The sequence below is a fragment of the Pan troglodytes genome, chromosome 12 (genome assembly GCF_028858775.2).
Source record: "Pan troglodytes isolate AG18354 chromosome 12, NHGRI_mPanTro3-v2.0_pri, whole genome shotgun sequence".
Taxonomy (NCBI): Eukaryota; Metazoa; Chordata; class Mammalia; order Primates; family Hominidae; genus Pan; species Pan troglodytes.
In genome coordinates this window covers 20,191,468-20,212,330 of record NC_072410.2, presented here as the reverse complement: position 1 = coordinate 20,212,330, position 20,863 = coordinate 20,191,468, and the positions used below count along the sequence as shown (strand labels likewise).

At 40.9% G+C, this 20,863-nt stretch overlaps 1 protein-coding gene across 2 annotated transcripts in view; it reads left to right on the top strand.

Annotated features, from left to right (window-relative positions):
• Positions 1–1,379: 1,379 nt before the first annotated feature.
• SLC9A2 (solute carrier family 9 member A2) overlaps positions 1,380–20,863 on the top strand; it is a 90,721-nt gene continuing 71,237 nt past the window's right edge. Inside the window, exon 1 of one of the 2 annotated variants that reach the window (XM_525838.7) lies at positions 1,380–1,965. In XM_525838.7, coding sequence (XP_525838.5) covers positions 1,677–1,965 — 289 coding nt within the window. In that variant the 5' untranslated portion in view covers positions 1,380–1,676. Of the gene's footprint in view, positions 1,966–16,988; positions 17,066–20,863 lie in introns of those variants that run through there. The other variant, XM_009443010.5, reaches the window with a different exon arrangement.

The following is a 20,863-nucleotide window of genomic DNA, read 5'->3' as shown; positions in this document are numbered from 1 at the left end:
TGCTTTGTGAAATATCAAATGAAGTAGTGCTCTGTAACATCTCCCAGAATTCTTCTCTCTTTTTAGCCTGGACTTGTCCCTCCATTACTTTGAAGGCCCAAAGAGGACTGTTCCTTATTTTCTTCTATGCAGGTGGAGGATTTTTTTTTTCTTGTACCCTCTGCTGACATCTCACTGATTTTCTATGTTAGAACTTTGAAAGAAAAAAAAAACGGCTTTGAAGGTCGAACTGCCTGGTGTTTGTTTAATAGTAGAAGCCACGTGTTTTGACACATCAAAGATTAAGAAAAGAGAAGGATTTTATTTCATAAATATCAAAGGGAAAACTTTCAGTTAATTGAATGGCAGCTAGTCCCCTTTGTGCTCATTTCGGTTTCTGGCGATAAAGATGCTCAAACAGTGAGATCGCAACCAGTGAAGGAGGCGCTCTGAAGGACAGGAAAGGTTGGCTCTGCATGAGAAAGCCCTTTTAGAACCAGAAGAAGAATCACGCTTCCTTTCTTTTCCTGACCACAGCCTGTCCTGTAATTAGCGGAGCAAGTCAATCTGAGCGAGGCAAATCACTGGTTTTCCATGAAATAATTATATTTCTTATGCTCTTGGACATGTACACCTCTAAGCCTAAAAGCGGAGAAAGATGTTTTGGTTTTTTTACGTGAGCTGGGGGAGGGAGAAGAAAAGTGGCAGCGACAGTGTAGCAAATGGGTGAAAGCAGCACAATGTGGCAGAGGAGAGAACAGGATTCCGATTCCGTGGGGGCGTGGGAACACTGAGTTCCGCGCAGGGAGTTTCCCTGTGCAGAGCACCTTGTGCGCGAGTTGATAACTCTCGGAAAGGAAACAAAATTTGGCTTTCCTAAACTTTCTGTACGTCCAGAGAACCCCATGCCTTGTCTTGGCCTCCGCAGCGCCGGGCTGGGGTGACAGCACTCCTCCTCCACCGGCCCGGGCTTCTCCTCCGGACCGCGAGCCTGTGGCGCCTCCCCGCGCGCCCAGCGCACCGGGGTGTCCCCTTGCAGGAGCCTGCGGGGGCGGGGGAGGAGGGAAGGGCGCGACTCGTGGGTCGCGCTGGTTCCTTCACTGGATGGACGTCCGACGCTGCCTCCGGGGCGGAGACAGCTCCGGCCACCATGCGCCCGTTGCGGCGATTCCACCCACAGTTCACCGGCTCTGGGGGTGGCGGGTCTTGGCGCGCGGTGCCTGCGCGAAGGGTGGGCAGCCATCGCCCCCGCGGTCACTGGGGCCCCGCGTTCCCCGCGGGCTCGGGCAGGTGCGCGGTGTGCCGGCCAGGTCCCCTTGTCCTCCTGCCCCGCGGCTTGGGCGCCGCGCCCGCCCCGCCCCCGCCCGCGGGCCGCCCTGGGCAGGGCCTGCCGCTGCGGCTGGAGAGCAGCGCACCGGCATGGGCAGGCGGCCGGCGGCGGAGGGCGGCTGAGGGCTGCTGAGGGTCCGCGCAGCGGCCTCTCGTCGCCCTGCACGTGCCTCGCCAGGCAGTGCGCCTGCTCGCAGCGAGGACCTAGCCCTCTGGTTGCAGAGACCTGGTCCCGCAGCAGCGGCGGGTGGCTGTCGCTGCCCTGCCCTGCACGGGGCAGGGCGGAGCGGGCTGCGCAGCCCGGGCGCGATGCGTTGAGCGCTCGGAGGGCCAACCGCCGGTCCCCTTGGCGGCAACCGGCGGCACCCATGGAACCACTGGGCAACTGGAGGAGCCTGCGGGCGCCACCGCCTCCGATGCTGTTGCTGCTGCTCCTGCAGGTGGCGGGGCCCGTGGGCGCCCTGGCGGAGACCTTGCTGAACGCGCCGAGGGCCATGGGCACCAGTTCCAGCCCGCCTAGCCCTGCGAGCGTGGTGGCTCCCGGAACGACGCTGTTCGAGGAGAGCCGGCTGCCTGTGTTTACGCTGGATTACCCCCACGTGCAGATCCCCTTCGAGATCACCCTTTGGATCCTGCTGGCCTCCCTGGCCAAGATTGGTGAGCGAACTGGACTCGTGGGGAATGGGAGGGGGCGATCTCGGGGGGACACCTGGAGGGTGACCGGGTCAGCCAGCTGACCTCTAGATAGTGACCGCCTCATCTTGAATCAGGGCAGGGGCGACAGATGGAGCAGCTTCTTCTGGTTGAAAGGGACCCTTGGAAGAGCAGTTTCGCGTTTTGGTTCTTAAGTGAACATTGGCCTTGAAATGGCCCCAAGTGTAAGTTCTACGAACTCAGCGATTGCTGCTTACTTCTGCCGCACGGAACGCCAAGTTTGTCAGCTCTCTGCTTAAGTTGAGTGAGATCTGTTTATTGAAGTGTACCAGTCTCACCTGCAGGGAGAGAGGTGCAGACGAACCCGGGAGCTATTCATAATGTGGTTAAAACCCTGGATGCTACAGGAGAGAGGCGCCTTGGCAGTGACACAGACCCTGCTGTGCGCCTGACTAATGAGGTGCATGGAAGGGGACCAGGGACACCTGAGTGCTTGCAGCTGCAATAGGAATGCCCTTTCTCCTCCCTCTATTGGGTTGAGGCTGTCACTCTCCAGGAAGCTTTTGCTTCAGGGGTGGCTGAGGCCAGTGAGGTGAGATGCATATTTAAAAATAATTAACTCTGGGCCCAGGACAATGGCCCAGCCTGTAATCCCAGCACACTGGGAGGCCCAGACGTGAGGATCCCTTGAGGCCAGGAGTTCAAGATCATCATGGGCAACATAGCAAGACCAAACAATACAAAAATAAAAAATTGGCCGGGGGAGGTGACTCACGCCTGTAATCCCAGCACTTTGGGAGGCTGAGGCAGGTGGATCACGAGGATCACTGGTCAACATGGTGAAACCTCGTCTCTACTAAAAATACAAAAAAAATTAGCCGGGCGTGGTGGTGGGCGCCTGTAATCCCAGCTACTCGGGAGGCTGAGGGAGGGAATTGCTTGAACTCAGGAGGCGGAGGTTGCATTGAACCGAGATTGCCACTGCACTCCAGCCTGGGCAACAAAGCAAGACTCTGTCTCAAAAATTAATCAATTAATTAATTAATTAATTAGGTAGCCTGGTGTTGTGGTGCACATATGTATTCCCAGTTACTTGGAGGCTGAGGCGGGAGCCTGAGGGAGGATGATCGCTTAAACTCAGGAGGTTGCGGTTGCAGTGAGCCATGAATGGCACCACTGCACTCCAGCCTGGGCCACAGAGAGATACCTTGTCTCAGGAAAAAAAAAAAAAAAAAAAAAAAAAAAAAAAAAAAAAAAAAAAAAAATTACCCACTTTCAGACTACCTTTAACTCTCATTTTGAAAGCAGAAACCTCAGAATATATTTTCTCATCTTCATTACCCATGCCCCAGAAACTTTCATGTTATGAGCATGGTGCTTTATATTATTTTTACTTTATATTTTAAAGACTTTATAAAAATCCTGAAATATTAACTATTGTTATAATGATTTGATTAAGTTGTTAGGTCCAAAGAATGTATGCATTACATGTGTTTTAAACGTCTTTACCCTGTGAGATGAGGCAGATTTCCATAAAGAATGAAAAGACGCATTGTCTGCCATCCTCAGGGAGCTTACTGATGAGGGGAGAGACGTGTACACACTGTGTGATTATTGCCCAGGACAGTGCTGAGTAGGGTGACAAACTCAGAAAAGATAGTATGCCATTGCAGGGAAGCAGAGAACACTTCCTCACGCAGAGCAAACATTTAAACTGGATTTTCCAGGATGACCAGGATCTGGTCAGTTAGAGAGAAAAGGGAGCAACATTCCAGAGAAGACTGAATAAAGACATAAATTGGGAGAGGAGTGCAAAGCAGGTAGAAGGGATGGTTTACAGGAGGGTGGAAGTTGTGGTAGGTAAACCGGAAGCAAATCTTCATGCCAGATAAGATTAATTAGAGTCTATTAGTGGTGACTAAGAGAGACACATATTATTTAACAACTCTGAAGTCTGTAATTGACTGGCTTTGACGTGGTGCTACTAGTTGAGTGTCTTAATTCCACTGAGAGATGGTATAAGGGAGATGGGCTTCCCCATCTATCAACCAGATACGCACATGTTTGTAAATTGCCTCTAATAATAAACTCAGATGCCACAAGCCTGCCCTGTAGGGAGTGGCGGTATTAATACTCCCACTAGTTGAGGTGGAAACTCTGAGTGAATTTGCACCCAGAAGCACACGAAGTGGCAAGCCAAAATGAATGACCTGTTCCCTGTCACTCTCTCTGAGCCTCAAGGCTCCATCACTGGAGGGCTGCTTCTGTGCCTGTTTCCATTACTGCTTCTCTGTTGCCATTTCTATTCCAACTCTCTCCTTTGTTCATCATTCCTGATTGTTTTAATCAGATTAATTACAATAATAACAGCCTCTAGGAGGCACTTAAGGGCATTATCTCTAATTTTTACAGTCACCATGCCGGGTAGGTGTTGTTTTCCTGGTTTCATATAGGAGAAAATGAAGAAATGGGGAGATTAACTTGGTGGTGGGTGGTGAGCCAGAATTCCAGCCAGGTCTGTCTCATTTCTCATCTTTGTGCGTTTCCAGAAGGCTTGTTCTTTTGGGAGGATTAAATGAGAATGAATGTGTAACATCTTTAGAATAAAGCTGGGCACACTGGAAGCACTCCATCACTCCATCCATACTATCATCATTAGTAGCAGTGAGGACAGTGGTGTAGTCAGAGTAGTAGTAGTTAACTGTACAGTTTCTAGCACTGCAGAACCTTTTCCACTGTTGACTGTCCTGGGCTGCCTCCTGTCTCTCTTTACTTCCGTTTTGGCCTCAGCCTTCTACAAGTGTTCTTATTCTGTGGGCTGCCTTCCTGCACTTACTCTCTTGCTGTCCTGTTCCATTCATTTTATTGGACCATCTCAGTTTCATTATGTGGTATTTTGTTAAAGGCATTCATGCTTGCTTGCATAACAGGTGTATTTGTCTCTCCACTAGCATCTTTTTAGCCCAGATATGTTTATATTCCCTGGGCCCCCTCTGTTCTAGTTGCCAGTTTCGGCTTTCCCCTGCATTGTGCTTGGCTATGGAAATCATCACAAATTGCACCTCCTGTCCTCCCCCAAATATGGAACGTCTCTGGCTACTACTTTATCTTTCCTTTCTGCATCTGAGTGTCACAGAGATGATAATTTCCATGCAGAGAGTGGTCTGAACAGCCAAATGGAGACTGCCATGGGTAGAGTGAAGGGTATATTTCTCAGGACAGAAAGTGGAGTTTGAGAGTCCAAAATGCTGGTGCCTGGGGTATTTTCTCCAGATTCGTCTCCATAGAGCCCAGCCTCGTCCTGCAGCTTCCCCTGTGTTCCTAGAGGAGCCAGGAAATGCCCAGAAATCCCCACCCCTCCTCTTGCTCCCAGGGTCCTGAACTTTCTGTTTGGTTTTAAGCAGGACCGTCCTGGTGCTGTGGGACACTTTCGTACCCCATTAAACAGTCATCTAGTCATTTCTATTTCAACTTTTGTTCTGAAAAAGCTGTTTCGTGGTGGCTTATATGACTTAAGTTGCTCATATTTGGGAATGAAGAGGAATTGAGCTGTGCAGGTGGATATGATACTGTGGGGTAATGCAAATGCTAACCCCTGCAAAATGCCGTGGTTTCTATTTGGGGCACTTTTGTGCCATTTGTGTCGTGTACCTGACCTTACCTGCCTCAGAGAACATGGAGAAACATTGCTAGTGATTAATCTAAACGTGGTTAAATTAACAGGCTGTCCAAAGTGGAGGATCCGAATAACATTTGTAGGGGGTTTAAATAATGCCTGATGGTGAATTCAGAATAGTTTTCTAATATAATATATATTACATTATATATTATCAGCTAATATAATCTTAGAAATATTACAATCAGAAGTGAGAAAATCCATTTTTGGCAAAGCATTGAATGATTCAGCTTAGCTCTTAATTGTTACACTTGATTATCAGGGAAAATCAACATCCTAATTACTTGGTCCAGAAAAAGTAGTTTTGTAATTATAACATTTACCAAAACAATGATGATAATGACAGTGATGATGGTAAAGATGATGATGAGTATGTGCTTATGAAGTAGGTCAAAATATTTTTTTAAAGCACAGCAAATTTAGTACACCTCGGAAAAGCTTTAAAAGTTTTGGCAAGAAATGTTTCCTCATTTGTTTCTTACTTAGGTCCTTGCACATGTGAATTCACATTATTCTTTCACTTTGAATATTTATATTTTGAGCAACCGTTGATTATTTTTATAGTTATAAGTACACACTTTGCTTGATAAATCTTGTATAGAGAGATGGGGTTCTACGACCTGGAATAATGGGTAGCCAAAGAATTGAGATAAAATTTTCTGATGTGTTTTAAGATCGCCTCCTCTGATTTCTTTGCCTGTGAAGTGGCCCACTGGGGTTTTTGCTAATTTGGGTGAACTTGGACGTGGACTGTATTTCTTCTCAAGGTTTAAGGACAAAACACTGAGTACCTTGCTGTGTAAAGTAACAGAGCCTCCTTCTTTGTCCTGGGGTTCCCCTAACATACCTTCCCATATCTTGAGGTCTTGTGAGGCTGGCCTATTTCCATCTCCTTTCAAGTGTCACTGGTCACTCTGCTCTTTTGATTTTCTCTGACCCTAAGTTGGAGTAAGACGCAGAATTTTCCACCTCCCTCCATCCTGCTGTCATGAAATTAAGTAAATTATATTCTTATAGTTTTAAGGGGAAAGATAGAAAGCAGTTTGCTTCATGAAGACGTCTCCCCTGGGATCCAGGCTATCCTGAAATTGAAATATGAAACCTAAGAGTTTCATATCTGTCTGAATTACAGAGACTTTGATCTCTGAAAAAAACTTATCCTTGCACTTAGTCTGTTTTTCTTTGTCCTCTGGTTTTCCTGAGGCATATTCATCAACTGGTTGGTCAATGGATGCAGCTCAGGGTCTTCACCTGCTATCTGAACCACATCTCACTTTGAATACACTTCTAAATTCAGGAGTTTCTGGTGGCAGGTATTGGTTCTGCATAAAGTTAAAAGAAGAGCACTGATTCCTTTCCTTCTCAAAGCCTCCATCTTCTCCCAGTGGGCTGCTCACACATTTTCTGTTCTCTGTCTGAAGGATGACTTCAACAGCTTTCTCATCTTCTCTCTAAAAACCAATTTGGGTGACTTCTAGAATTTTGCCAGTACACTTTACCTCTGAAGTGTTTTTGTACCCTTTAAAATAATAGTTTTTTTAATTTTTTAAAATTATACTTAAGTTCTAGGGTACATGTGCACAATGTGCAGGTTTGTTACATATGTATACATGTGCCATGTTGGTGTGCTGCACCCATTAACTCATCATTTACATTAGGTATATCTCCTAATGCTATACCTCCCCCCTCCCCCCACCCCACAACAGGGCCCGGTGTGTGATGTTCCCCTTCCTGTTTCCAAGTGTTCTCATTGTTCAATTCCCACCTATGAGTGAGAACATGAGGTTTTTGGTTTTTTGTTCTTGCGATAGTTTGCTGAGAATGATGGTTTCCAGCTTCATCCATGTCCCTATAAAGGACATGAACTCATCATTTTTTACGGCTGCATAGTATTCCATGGTGTATATGTGCCACATTTTCTTAATCCAGTCTATCATTGTTGGACATTTGGGTTGGTTCCAAGTCTTTGCTATTGTGAATAGTGCTGCAATAAACATACGTGTGCGTGTATCTTTATAGCAGCATGATTTATATTCCTTTGGGTATATACCCAGTAATGGGATGGCTGGGTCAAATGGTATTTCTAGTTCTAGATACCTGAGGAATTGCCACACTGTCTTCCACAATGGTTGAACTAGTTTACAGTTCCACCAACAGTGTAAAAGTGTTCCTATTTCTTCACATCCTCTCCAGCACCTGTTGTTTCCTGACTTTTTAATGATCGTCATTCTAACTGGTGTGAGATGATAGCTCATTGTGGTTTTGATTTGCATTTCTCTGATGGCTACTTTAAAGTTCATATGGAACCAAAAAAGAGCCCACATTGCCAAGTCAATCCTAAACCAAAGGAACAAAGCTGGAGGCATCATGCTACCTGACTTCAAACTATACTGCAAGGCTACAGTAACCAAAACAGCATGGTACTGGTACCAAAACAGACATATAGACAAATGGAGCAGAACAGAGCCCTCAGAAATAATACCACACATCTACAACTATCTGATCTTTGACAAACCTGACAAAAACAAGAAATGGGGAAAGGATTCCCTATTTAACAAATGGTGCTGGGAAAACTGGCTAGCCATATGTAGAAAGCTGAAGCTGGATCCCTTCCTTACACCTTATACAAAAATTAATTTACAATGGATTAAAGACTTAAATGTTAGACCTAAAACCATAAAAACCCTAGAAGAAAACCTAGGCAATACCATTCAGGACATAGGCATGGGCAAGGACTTCATGTCTAAAACACCGAAAGCAATGGCAACAAAAGCCAAAATTGACAAATGGGATCTAATTAAACTAAAGAGCTTCTGCACAGCAAAATAAACTACCATCAGAGTGAACAGGCAACCTACAGAGTGGGAGAAATTTTTTGCAATCTACTCGTCTGACAAAGGGCTAATATCCAGAATCTACAAAGAACTCAAACAAATTTACAAGAAAAAAACAAACAACCCCATCAACAAGTGGGCAAAGGATATGAACAGACACTTCTCAAAAGAAGACATTTATGCAGACAACAGACACATGAAAAAATGCTCATCATCACTGGCCATCAGAGAAATAATAGATATTTTTATCACCAAATGAAAATGTTACATTATATCCACTTTAACAATGATAACAATACTCAGCTTTATTTCTTACAGAATTATTTCACCTAGATTGAATCCCTAAGAAGTATACAATGAACTATTTGCATAAAACTATTTGTTCTGGCTGGGTATTGTAGCTCACAACTGTGATGTCAGCACTTTGTGGAGCTGAGGTGGGAGGATCACTTGAGGCCAGAAGTTTGAGACCAGCCTGGGCAACATAGTGAGGCCCAATCTCTTCAAAACGTTAACAACAACAACAATAACAACAAAAAGCCAGGTTTGGTGGCCTGTGCCTTTAGTCCCAGTGACTCAGGAGCTAGTCAGGAGGATCACTTGAGCTCAGGAGTTCAAAGTTACAATGATCTGTGATGATGCCACTGCACTCCAGTGGGAGTGGGCAAAGACAGATGGAGACCTGCTCTCTTAGAAACAAAAAAAAACAAACTGTTCCTTGGGTGGTATAAAAACTCACCTGTAAAAGCAAGTGAATTGATGGTTTTGGTATATGGATAGATTTTAACCAGTGAGTCCATGGCTTTAATGTTTATAGTTTTATTTGGTTTATCTGTGTCTTCTGGGGTCAATTTTGGTAATTTGTATTTTTTATAAAATTATTATTTTGAGTTTTTAAAAATTTATTGGAAGTTATTTTATGATTTAAAAGATTTCCACTTTATATGCACTTATGTTCTCCTTTCTGTTTCTAATATTGTTATGTTTTTCTTTTTTTTCACCTTGATCAGGTATGCAGGAGTTTGTCTATTTGATACTTTATCAAAGAATTAGCTTTTGGTTAGCTTTTAAGTTATCTGCTTCTGCTCTTACATTTATGATTTACTTACTTCAGCTTTCTTTGGGTTTATTTATTTAATTAATCCTTGAATTGAAAACTTAACCCATTAATTGTTTGGTTTACTTATGTTCTATTAATATTGTTAATTCCCGCCTTACAAGAGTAAGAAACACCAATATTTAAAAACATAATTAATATTATTTTCAATAGGTTCTCTGCTGGTATTTTTATGAATCCCTGAGCTCCAAAATTGACATGCACTTATGCTAAAGTGACATCAGTCTTATTAAAATGAACAAAATTACTTCAGTAGCTTACTTACTTATTGAAACTCCTAATAAGCCAATTCCCCTAATCAATTTATCCCAAATATGGGTAGTTGCTTGTTTTCATTAAATTCAAATCTATGATATACCGTACACTTAAGACTCTGTCACAAACTAAACGTATTCATAATACTCAAAGTTTATGTAAATTCATCGTTAATACAAATAATAATAACGATAAAGAGAATGGTAAAGACAAAAGATTTAAGGGAAATTATGCAAATGACATATCAGTTTCTGAATAAATTGCATGATATCTTTACTGCTGTTAAGTAGGAAACCATGGGTGTTCTGAAAGGATTTCTTAACACAACATACCAATGATAAAACTGGAATGATGACTGCTTTTGATGGATCTCATCTCAGGATGCTCAGAGTCCACAAAATCAGTTTGATCTTCATGGAGCCAAAGGAATGCTTCATGAACTAAAATAGGATTATTCAATGAAACTCTTCTTAAAGATGAATTCTCATGATCCAAATGGGTAAATTTTGGAAGAACGGCAATATATGTATTTAAGGCTAGAAATATACCCCCTTTTTCCTACTTTAGTTGTATTGCATAGTTTTGATATGTGGGGTTTCCACTGTCACTCAGCTCTCGGTATTTTTAAACCCCCTTGTGATATTTTATTCTGACGCAATAATTAGTTAGAATTTTACTTCTCAGTTAATAAACTTATGGAGATTTGGGGTTTTTGTAGTCATTGTCAGTTTTAGAGATAGGTTCTCACTATGTTGCCCTGGCCGCTCTCAAACTCCTTAGCTCAAATGATTCTCCTGCCTAAGCCTCCCAAGTAGCTGTAACTATAGGCATGCACCACCATGCCCAGTTGTTTTTTATTTTATTGACATTTTAATGCATTTTGGCTAGAGAGGTATAATGCTGATTTTTAGTGTTGATTGTGATACCCTTTATGGCTTATTTTATGGACATTTTAAAACTATATTTTCCATTTATGCTTGAAAAAACAATGTGTATTCTCTATTTATTGTGTACAGGATTTTATATACTTAGATGTATACATACACAGACACACAGAGACTAGGTCAAATTTCTAATTACGGTGTTAAAATCTTCAATAGCATTACCAGTTTTTTGGTTACTTTATCAGTTCCTGGGGTACATTAAAATCACTTCTAAAATTGTGATGTCAATTACCACTTGTAATTGTTTCAATTTTTGCTTTGTTTTGATGCTATGTTATTACATACTCATTCAACATTGTTACGTCTCCAGAGTGAGTTCTTCCTTGAATTATTAAGTTTTTAACTTCCTTATTTCCAGTACTTGTGGCTCAAAGTGTATTTTTTCATATAAAACTATTACCATTTAAAAGAAAACTTGATTTTGCACATGTACTTTTTTTCCGTATCTGTTTTCTATATCTACATTTTCCAGATGTATATGTTTATACCTATACTATCAAATGAGTTATGTTATTTTCATTTGGCTAGGCATCATTAAACCACATAGATCTGGATTTTGCATCTTTAATTTCACATTTTAAAACACCGTAGCTTAAAAAGAGAAATGTAATTACGCTTATTGTGAATAATGATATATTTTGACTTATTTTGCTCTCTGTTTACCATGCTTTCACTTGGTATCCTAATCTTTCTTTCTTGCCGTATTTTGGCTTGGTTGATTTCTCTTTCTTATTTGTTTTTTATACATAATTATATATTCTATTGCTATTCTTTTTAAGGTTACTATACAGTTTAATGTGATTATCTGATTTAACAGGAGTCAACCAGACTACCATGGCTCACATCTCAGATACATTTTCCTACATATTTTGTGGTTGTGTGATTTTGAGTATATAACTTAAACTCGCAGGGCTCAGTAGTCCTAGTGGTAAAGTGGGGACAATAAATGTAGCAATGTCATAGGCTGTTGTGTAAAGTAAATTAGCTAATACATGTAAAGTGTTACAATAATTTCATGGAACGTAATGGTGTCAAATAAGTTCCTAGAACATGAAAGTATTTGCTATTTTTATTATCTTCTTCCTAATACTTGAACTTAAAAAAATTCTAACTGCGTTTTTCAGAATTATAATATTTTGTCATAATTCATATTTGGACTGTATTTAACTTCCTCCAAATTAGTTTTTACTTTGTATAAGAAGTAGTTACATAGATCTGTAAACATATTTTCCAGTTTTTCTTCATTGTTACTTTTTATCTCTTTCTGCCTTCCGGATTCTTTTTTGTTTGTTTTTGTTTTTATTGATGTATATTCTTTAGTGGATACTTCAGGGAAGGCTTTAGTCTTGTATGGAAACATCTTTTTTTATTATACTATTAAATGATAATATAACTGAGTGTAGGGTTTGGTGTTATTTATCACTCAGAATATATTACTTCAATACTTTTTGTCCTCTTTTGTTGGTAAGTAGAATTATGTTGTTACACTGACTTTTGATATTAATTTGACTTGTGTCTCTGGTTTTATTTAAGTTTTTAAAATTGTTTTTGATATTCTGCTATTTTTTTAACGTGTCTAAGTATAGATTTACTTTATTTTTCTTGCTCAGAACTTGTTATACTTCCATGCTTCTTAACAGCTGTTTCACATTTTTCGTCTCTTCATTGCTGTGGTATTTCTTGGTGATTTTATCTTATCTTTTTTCCAGCTTACCATATTTTACTCTCAGTGCATTTCTAATCTGTGCTTAACCTACTCATTGGATTTTTAGTTTTGGTTATATTTTCATTTAAGCTGTTTGGGCCCTTTTTCAAGTCTATTTGTGTTTTGTTCATGCTGTTGCATTACGTAATTATAGTAATTATTGGTTTTATTCTTCTTTTATTCCTTTATTCCTTTAAACTATATTCATTTTATAGTCTCTTTTGGATTGTTCTGTTATTTGTAATACTTGGGGTGCTAATTCTTATATTTATCCATTTGCTGACTTTCTCTTTTCAATATTTATTTCCTTATGTAGATTGTAGTTTTAATTATGAGCTTAACTTCAGCAGGTGATGTTTATTTGGTAAACGTCTGTTTTCTTTAAGTTGTAAAATGTTCTTACAAAATGGTTTGGAGTGTGCTTCTTGCTGGGACCTAGGGTTTTAATGATATGTTTTTACTATTCATTTCTTAGCTTGGCTTTACTATGTGATTCAAGTACTATAAATATAGACTTAATACCTGTATGTGGTATAGACCTGGAATTTTATACTTCATGGGCGAATTTCCCCTGGCTCAAAGCCATAAGGAGTTGACATATTTCTTTTCCTTCCTTTTTTTCTTGGCTAAAAGCATCTTTTCTTTTTTTTGTGTGTGCTAGTATTTATTTATTTAGGACAATGTAGCTCTTGGAAATTCAGGAATTTCTTCAGGAGCCCTTTCTTTAGTGGTCTGAAGTCAAATGTCTCATCCTCATGTAGGTGTTAAAATGCCAGATCCTAGCACATAGGTCACGCATCTATGTCAGGAATTCCCCTGGTTCACTGTGACTTCAAATCCTACTGACATATCTCATTTTGATTTCCTTATTTTTTGCCTCCTAGACCTTTTCCTTAATTTTGAACTCAGCTAGATATTAATATCTTACGTAGTAGTATGAGGAGACACCGTTTGTGTCCATATTTTTGGATATCTCTGTGACATTTTACACAGCACGTTTTAAGGACATACTTTCTATAGAAGGCCTAATTCTCATGGTTATGTTATCATAATGGCTTCTCTTTAATGTAAGGTAAAAATAATGTGTACTTTCCTAGTTTTCAATCTGAAGGATGTGGGGGTGTGACTGTACTGCTTCTGTTTTATTTTGCGTATTTTCATGCTTGTGTAGAAGAATAATAGCTTAGCAGTTGACAGAAGTGTTTGACCTAAGTTTTGGAAAAGATAGCCCTGGATTAGAAGCAGGAAGACCCTGTTGTAATTCCACATCTGCCATTAACTTGGTCTTATGACTGTAACAAGTATTCATTGACTTGGTTCTTCCATTTAATTAATGAAAGTGGGCAGATATATATATATATATATATATATATAAATGGAAGTGGGGATATAAATATATATATGTATTATATATATAATACATATATATATATATATTTGCCCTATCTGTTTAATATTTCCATAAGGATAATATAAGATTGCCTGCAGGGGAGGACATCATTTATAACAAAGCTGTTACTTTTACAGCAAAAGAGACTTAAGCCAAGAGAAGCATGTGTTTATTATATTAATATTATATTAAAGTGATGTGTAGACATGGGCGTATTGTCATTTTAATGATACATGCACAATTATAGGTTATTCTCTCACAATTACATCTTTTAAATGTATGAGTCATAATTGATGCGCTTCCTGCAACAGTCCTGTGCATTGTTTATCACTGTACATGGGCTTTCTCATCTTGATTTGTCAAATTCATCCCTTGTTTGAAGACGACTTGTATTCCTCTTCCTCTCTCATAATTCTGGTGGGTAGGGCAGGGGAATTCCACCAAAAGATCTCTGTTATGACTGTGACAAGCATACTTTCCAGGTGAGTTTCATGTTATGGTTTGTGTTGGCATACAAAGGGTTACATGGGAAAGACAGAAAAGAAAAATCAAACTCACAATGCATTTAGAAATTTCACCTAAAAATGAATCAGATTACACCTACCTGCTCTGTCTGGGAAACACTCTAAAGAAGGATAAAGGTTTTGATATCCATAGAAAGTTGTTTAGAAAATCACAGGGCAGTGAAACAACTCCATAGCCATATTTCTGTGACTCTGCCTCTGGCTGCTTTTCCCAATTCCTGGGCCTGTTTCCTGGAGACCCACTGGCCAGCAAACCTGAACAGGGTAATGCAACCAGTGGTGCATTTTCTTGTAGCACAGAAGGGTGGAGATGAGTGAGACTTGGTAATTCCTCTATCACAGTTTCTTTAATAAAATAATAATAGGTAACAAGGACAGAACATTATTCTCTGTCAGGTATTTGAGCCAAGCGCTTTACATTCATTGTCTTATTTAATTCTCATGGTAATTCTGGAAGGTAGGCACCATTATTATTCCTAGTTTTAAAAAATAGATGAGGATAAGAGTTTAGGGAGCTTAGGTAACTTGTCCAAGGTATCAGCTATCAAGTGGCAGAGGTGGGGCCACAGCTAATTCTTCATCACTTGGATGTGTCTCACCCGGCCCCCTGTTTCTCACGGGAAAGGATATTAAAATACCACACTTCCGGTGTGGTCTCCAGCACACTTTACCCACTCTTAACCTGGAGCCAGAGGCCTGCATTTGAGGCTCATGCTTGACCCGTAGGCCTCATTATGACAGTCTCAGATTGCCATTGTAAAATCACGCAATAATAATAGCACCCGGCTTCCTTTGTGTGATTCTGTGAGGACGAATCAAAGTAAACATGAAGAAAGTACATTGCAACCCAAAAGTTAGGATTAGTATGACCTCACAACAACTCTAAACTGGGTAGAAAACAAAGAGCTAAGGAAAAGGTAAGGTAGCGGAACTCAGTAGTACCAGAGCCGAATCATGAGTCTAGAACTTCAGAATCTTGGCCTGGTCTTGTCCATCATCCATGACGCACAGCATACAGAATTGTAATGCTTCTGAGATATATATTTAACACGTTAAGTATTCATATGTTAAGAGAAGGTTCAACCCATATAACTTAAGCTGTCATGCAGATTTTAATAAGTTCAACTACAACAGATTTACAGGAGAAAAGATGTTAAATATGTTTCATTGTTGCACACACATACACACGTATTACACATGCAAACAGGCACATATAGAAACACATGTACATATAAATGACATTCATTAGAATGTGTGCTCAATGAGGGAAAGGATTTTGTGTTTGACTCATTGTCTGGAACAAGGCCTGGTACATAGTACAGACTCAATAAGTAATTACTGAGTAAATGAGTAACTCAATAAAATTTGGAGAAACTCTTTTTTTTCATCACACTTTAATGATGTAATTAAAGTTACCACACTCCTTGGTTGTCCATGATATTTCTGGTTTACATTTGTTACAAATGACCTGTCACATATATTATTATTGTGTCATTTCACTCTCAAATATCCTCATTTGGATGGTAATTGATTTGATCACTGTACTATAGTGTATATACTATTATTGGATATACTTTTAGTGGTAACTTAAGGTCTGTGTCCAAAATCCCAGCCCTGCTGCTTACTAGCTATGGATTTGGGTGAGTCAATTAACTTCTCTGACCTCTGTTATTTCATCAGTAAAATGAGCTCATAGTAGCAGCTTCTTCGTTAGGTTGTTGTGAGGATAGAGTTAACACATTTACCACAGTTGCTACTTTATAGACCTTGGAAATGTGGATAGCCTTGAAGGAGAACAGATTTCTTTCTTTCTTCTCCAATGTATAATAGTATCATACCATGAAAATCTGTTTTGTCCATTTGCTCCATAGCAAGTTGTTAGACGTCCTGATCTTCTGCCATTGCTGTTATGAATACATAGGTTTCTTTCTAAATTATACATATGTCAGCCTCTGAAATATGTTACGTAAGCTTAAAAAAAATCATTTTTTTTCTGCTTTTGCTAAGTTGTTTGCGATGAAAAGAAAGGCAATGCACATCTTTTTTTTTTATTCCAGGTTCTTGTCTTGGAAAATGAAAGATGAGCAGCCAGGCATAATTGGTGGAGGGCTAGGTGAAAGACTAGGCCTGCAGGGTTCACAGTCAGCTGAGACTCCCTATAACAGTAGACTCTCTCATTGACCCTCCTCCGGACACTTCCTGGAAAGCCCAGAGCTTCTGGGTCTCCTCTGTGTTATCAGGGTCCACAGATGCATCAGCTCACACACTTGTGGTAAGCACGTTGTTCAGCAGTTGCTTTCCTAGGCCTTTTGTGCTTTTTGTACAAATAGTGTTTCTTTCAGAATCTAGATTGGAAAGAATCTTAAAGCAAAGTGCTGCCTAAAGTAATTATTGCTATTTTAGAAATGTCAACCCACGCCTTTCATCACCAGTATTCTAAGGCAGAAGCGTGCATCGGCTGACTGTACATTTTCTCTTACGGAACACTGGAATGGTGAGGAGAAACGATACTGAAAAATTGCGGCTTCTTCTTTTCTGTCTGATTGAAAGTCTTGGTGTTCAGGGTTGGGAAGGATACATTGTTCGTGTCAACACGCCTGGTCTGCTTACTTAGGAAAATGGCAGCATTCTTTGTGTGTTCGCTCGTGAAGTTTCTGGGTGAGTATGGAAGATGCTGACTCCGGCTCGAGGAGCTTTAAAGGGAAATAAGAATACATGCACGCCTGTGTGCAATAGCCCTGGCCCTAGTTTCTCTGTATCCTGTTGCCCAGGTTTGCTTTCTTCTGAGCTGTCTATCACTCTCTGACATCTGATTATTTATGTGTGAGTTGGCTGTTCACTCGCTGTCCATCCCTCCTCAAGAGAGGTTCCAAGGACATGGGCGTCTTTTTACAAATGTCACTTACAATGTATATAGTTAAAACCAAGTAACACCGTTTTATATTTTCAATCATTTCACAATGTAATTTGTAATCTGCTTTGAACCTCAGAAGAGTCTGTATCTTATTTTGTTTTGTTTTGTGTTACAACTGACATTCATTCATTCATGGGCTCACATTCTAAGCACCACACATGAGAGGTGATGGTTTTGCTAAAGGGATTTGGTTGTTAAGATAGCTAATCTGTTTACTTAATGATTGGCTCCATCTGCATAATTTTTTCTTTTCTTTTTTTTTTTTTTTTTGATCTTTTTCTTTTTATTTGGTCTTGTTTCAATTTTCTGTTTTGAAGCCACTAAAACCAGGGAGCTGTTACTGTTCCTAAATCTTGGAACAAATGAGTATAATTGGCAAGACTCTAGTCCTCTGTTTTCCCACTGAATGTGTTAGTAGGTTTGACCATTATTTTAATGGAACGTAATAATTATGATGACTGTAGAACTATATGGAACTGTAAGAATCTCCATGAATCTTTAAAATACACATCCCAATACATACTCATTGAAACCCCTTTGATTTTTGCAACCATAAGCAAATGGGAAGACAAAGACCACCAACTTGGTAACAGAAGTCAGGGAGGAGGGAAAGGGAATGAAAGGGATAGTATTCTAGCAAGCTTGGAAAACACAGTCTTTTACCAAATGGGATAGTTTCTTAGTTTAGCCTGAGCCAACAGTGTGCAAATATTTCCCTGCCATGTAAATAACTGGTGAATGCAGTTAAGTGTTAGCAACCACTTAATTGAAAAATGAAATCAGGTAGCAATTACTGGCAATTGTGGGTTCCTTCACTATACTTTGATCTACGTATTTTGAGCAAGTGGTAAATTTGCTTAGAAGGCAAGCTCTTGAAGGAATAGAAACCAGAAAACAGAAAATATGGTTCCCACACAAGGCGGTTAGGTGGGTGGGGTAGAGTCCCTGGAAAACTTTATATGGCTTAATGATAGCAGTGTGCAAACAGCAAAGCCAAAATTGGCATAAATCGTTTACTAACACATGAGTTGAGAGAACGATAAATCCTAAGATTTAACATCTAGCCTGGGGCAGTAGAATAAAAATTGCTTTCAACTGCTGGCTGGCATGGGAAGTTCTGACTCTAGGTTATAGTGTACCAGAGTCTTTATCAGCACTGGCACGCCCTAGTGGCCCTTCCCCCAGCTTAACTAAGCTGTGCAAAGGATCTGTTCAGAAATAGTCACTAGAACTTGTCAACCCCTTGGACTCTGTAACTCCTCCTAACCACTGTCTAGGCACTGGCAAGTTTTACCTTCAGAATGATCTCTTCAAATTGAGTCCTTCCTTGGTCAAACCCCTTCATCAGATTGGGTTTCTAAAATGGGAGGGTTGGAAGAAAGGAAGAAAAGAAAAAGAAAAAGTGGAGGGCTTAGAGCCTTGAGGAGATGAAAAAGTTAAAGATGTGTGGAATCACCGAAGATCCGTTGAATCTGTTTCATAGCTGTGAGACCTATACCTGCAGTCCTAACAGACCGAGAGCAAGCTCTGTGACTGCTTCACCTGCCGTTCCTCACAGGAAACTGGAGTCCCAGAGTTTTATAAATAAGAATACTCCGCATGTCCAAGGGCAGCTCTCAGTATTTAATAGCCAGGATCCTGTTTCCCACCTGGCTGTATTAGAAATTCCCTTGCCATCTGTAGAGTCCTTTTCTCAGCTTGGGGAGACACAAGTTTCACACCCAGATAGAATACATGCTGAAATACTTTGAAAACTGGCCAGTGCCATCGTTATTATTTCCTGGGGCACAGTTGCAGTGCCAGCACAACTAAGCCAGTGATCATTTCCGAGCTGTCCAGCGGGTGTGGTGTGGGTTACAGAAAGAATATAATGCAGGCAGTGAGGTGGCCAGGGCATGAGTCAAATCCTGCGCCCAACCCTGGCTTGGGTATCAGAGTAGGATTCAGCTGCCTCCAGTGAAAAAGAGACTCCCAGGGCAGCAGAGCCACCTACCTGCAGAAGTGAACTTCACCAGCTCTGTGTGCTGTACTGGACCTGCCAGAGATATCACCCCATTGATAAAAACCAACTGCAGTGCCCCAGTTGGGACAGGGAGGCACCCCTGGCCCCTGAGGAGATGGTCCCTCACTCATCTGCTTAAGGGATGGGAAATCCGTTACTTAATTCATGGAATCTCTGCCTAAGTTGTGTTCTCATTGCTGTGGTTGAGACTAGAAAGAAGGAGTCTAAAAAGATAGACATGTAGCTGTCAGTGTGGGCCCTGTTGGTGCCTCTTCATGCCCTGAGAGATGGGAGGGGTTACGGGGAGCAAGCTGGACAGCCAGCTCTTGCCCTGCCCAAGCTCCAGCTGATGGCCACTTTGCAGAAATTGGCATAAGATGGGTGACAAAAGCCCAGCTTTGCTGATTTTCCAAGATAACTTGGACAGAAGAATTTACATGTGGATCCTCTCAGTTTCTCAATATGAGCTCAATCTTTGAACCCACTAGGTAGGCCGAACAAAATAGGCGTGAAGGCCATGGTGGCTCGTGGCCTGCAAGCTTGCAAACTCTGCTTCAGACTTTTTCATGTTACATGAAATTTTGCTTCTTGTCTTTATACCTGGGTATATTTAAAAGGGCTGAGCTGATTATGTGGGACACTTAGGCACTCAGGATCAGTTGGAATATGTTTTATAGTCAAGTTAACACTGATCAAAATGGGTATTATTCTCAGAAAGTGATCATGTTACAAAAAGACAAATAAATAGAAATGGCTGACATACTCTGACCATTGACAAATGTGGGAAGGACACTATGGAATATCTAAGGGAAAGGGGTTTATGCTTCCCACCTTGAATAAGAAGCACAAGCCAAAGGGAAGCTGAGCTGGGATTGCACTCAGGAGGCACTGTGTTAAGTCACACAATGAGTTCATCGTCTGTGAAAGGTAAACTCTGTGGGTACATCAGTTGTGGTCCTGGCAATTATTGATGTCTTGAATGAAAGTGTTCCTTATGCTCACTAAAGAGAGGCACTTTCCACTGCTTCTCAGCCTTTTGATCAAGTGTGGAGATGCACTTTCTTTAAAAATGTGTCTGTGAGTCTGGGCGCAGTGGCTTATGCCTGTAATCCCAACATTTTGGGAGGCCAAGGCAGGAGAATTGCTTGAGGCCAGGAGTTTCAGAAAACATATCTGTGAGTAAAATCAAAGAATTTAACAGTCTTAAAACAAAAGAAAAACTTTTAAAACCATTCTGTGCTCTTTCTTCACTGAACATTACTTCAAATAAATCCAGGAGTGATGGCTTATGCCCATAATCCCAACATTTTGGGAGGCTGAGTTGGGAGGATCCCTTGAGAGCAGGAGTTTGAGACCAGCATGGTCAACATAGCGAGACCTTGTCTATACAAAAAATTTAAAAATCAGCCAGATGTGCTGGTGTGCACCTGTAGTCCTAGTTACTCAGGAGGCTGAGGTGAGAGGATTTCTTGAGCCTAGGAGCTGGAGGCTGCAGTGAGTTATGATTGCACTACTGCACTCCAGCCTGGATGACAGAATG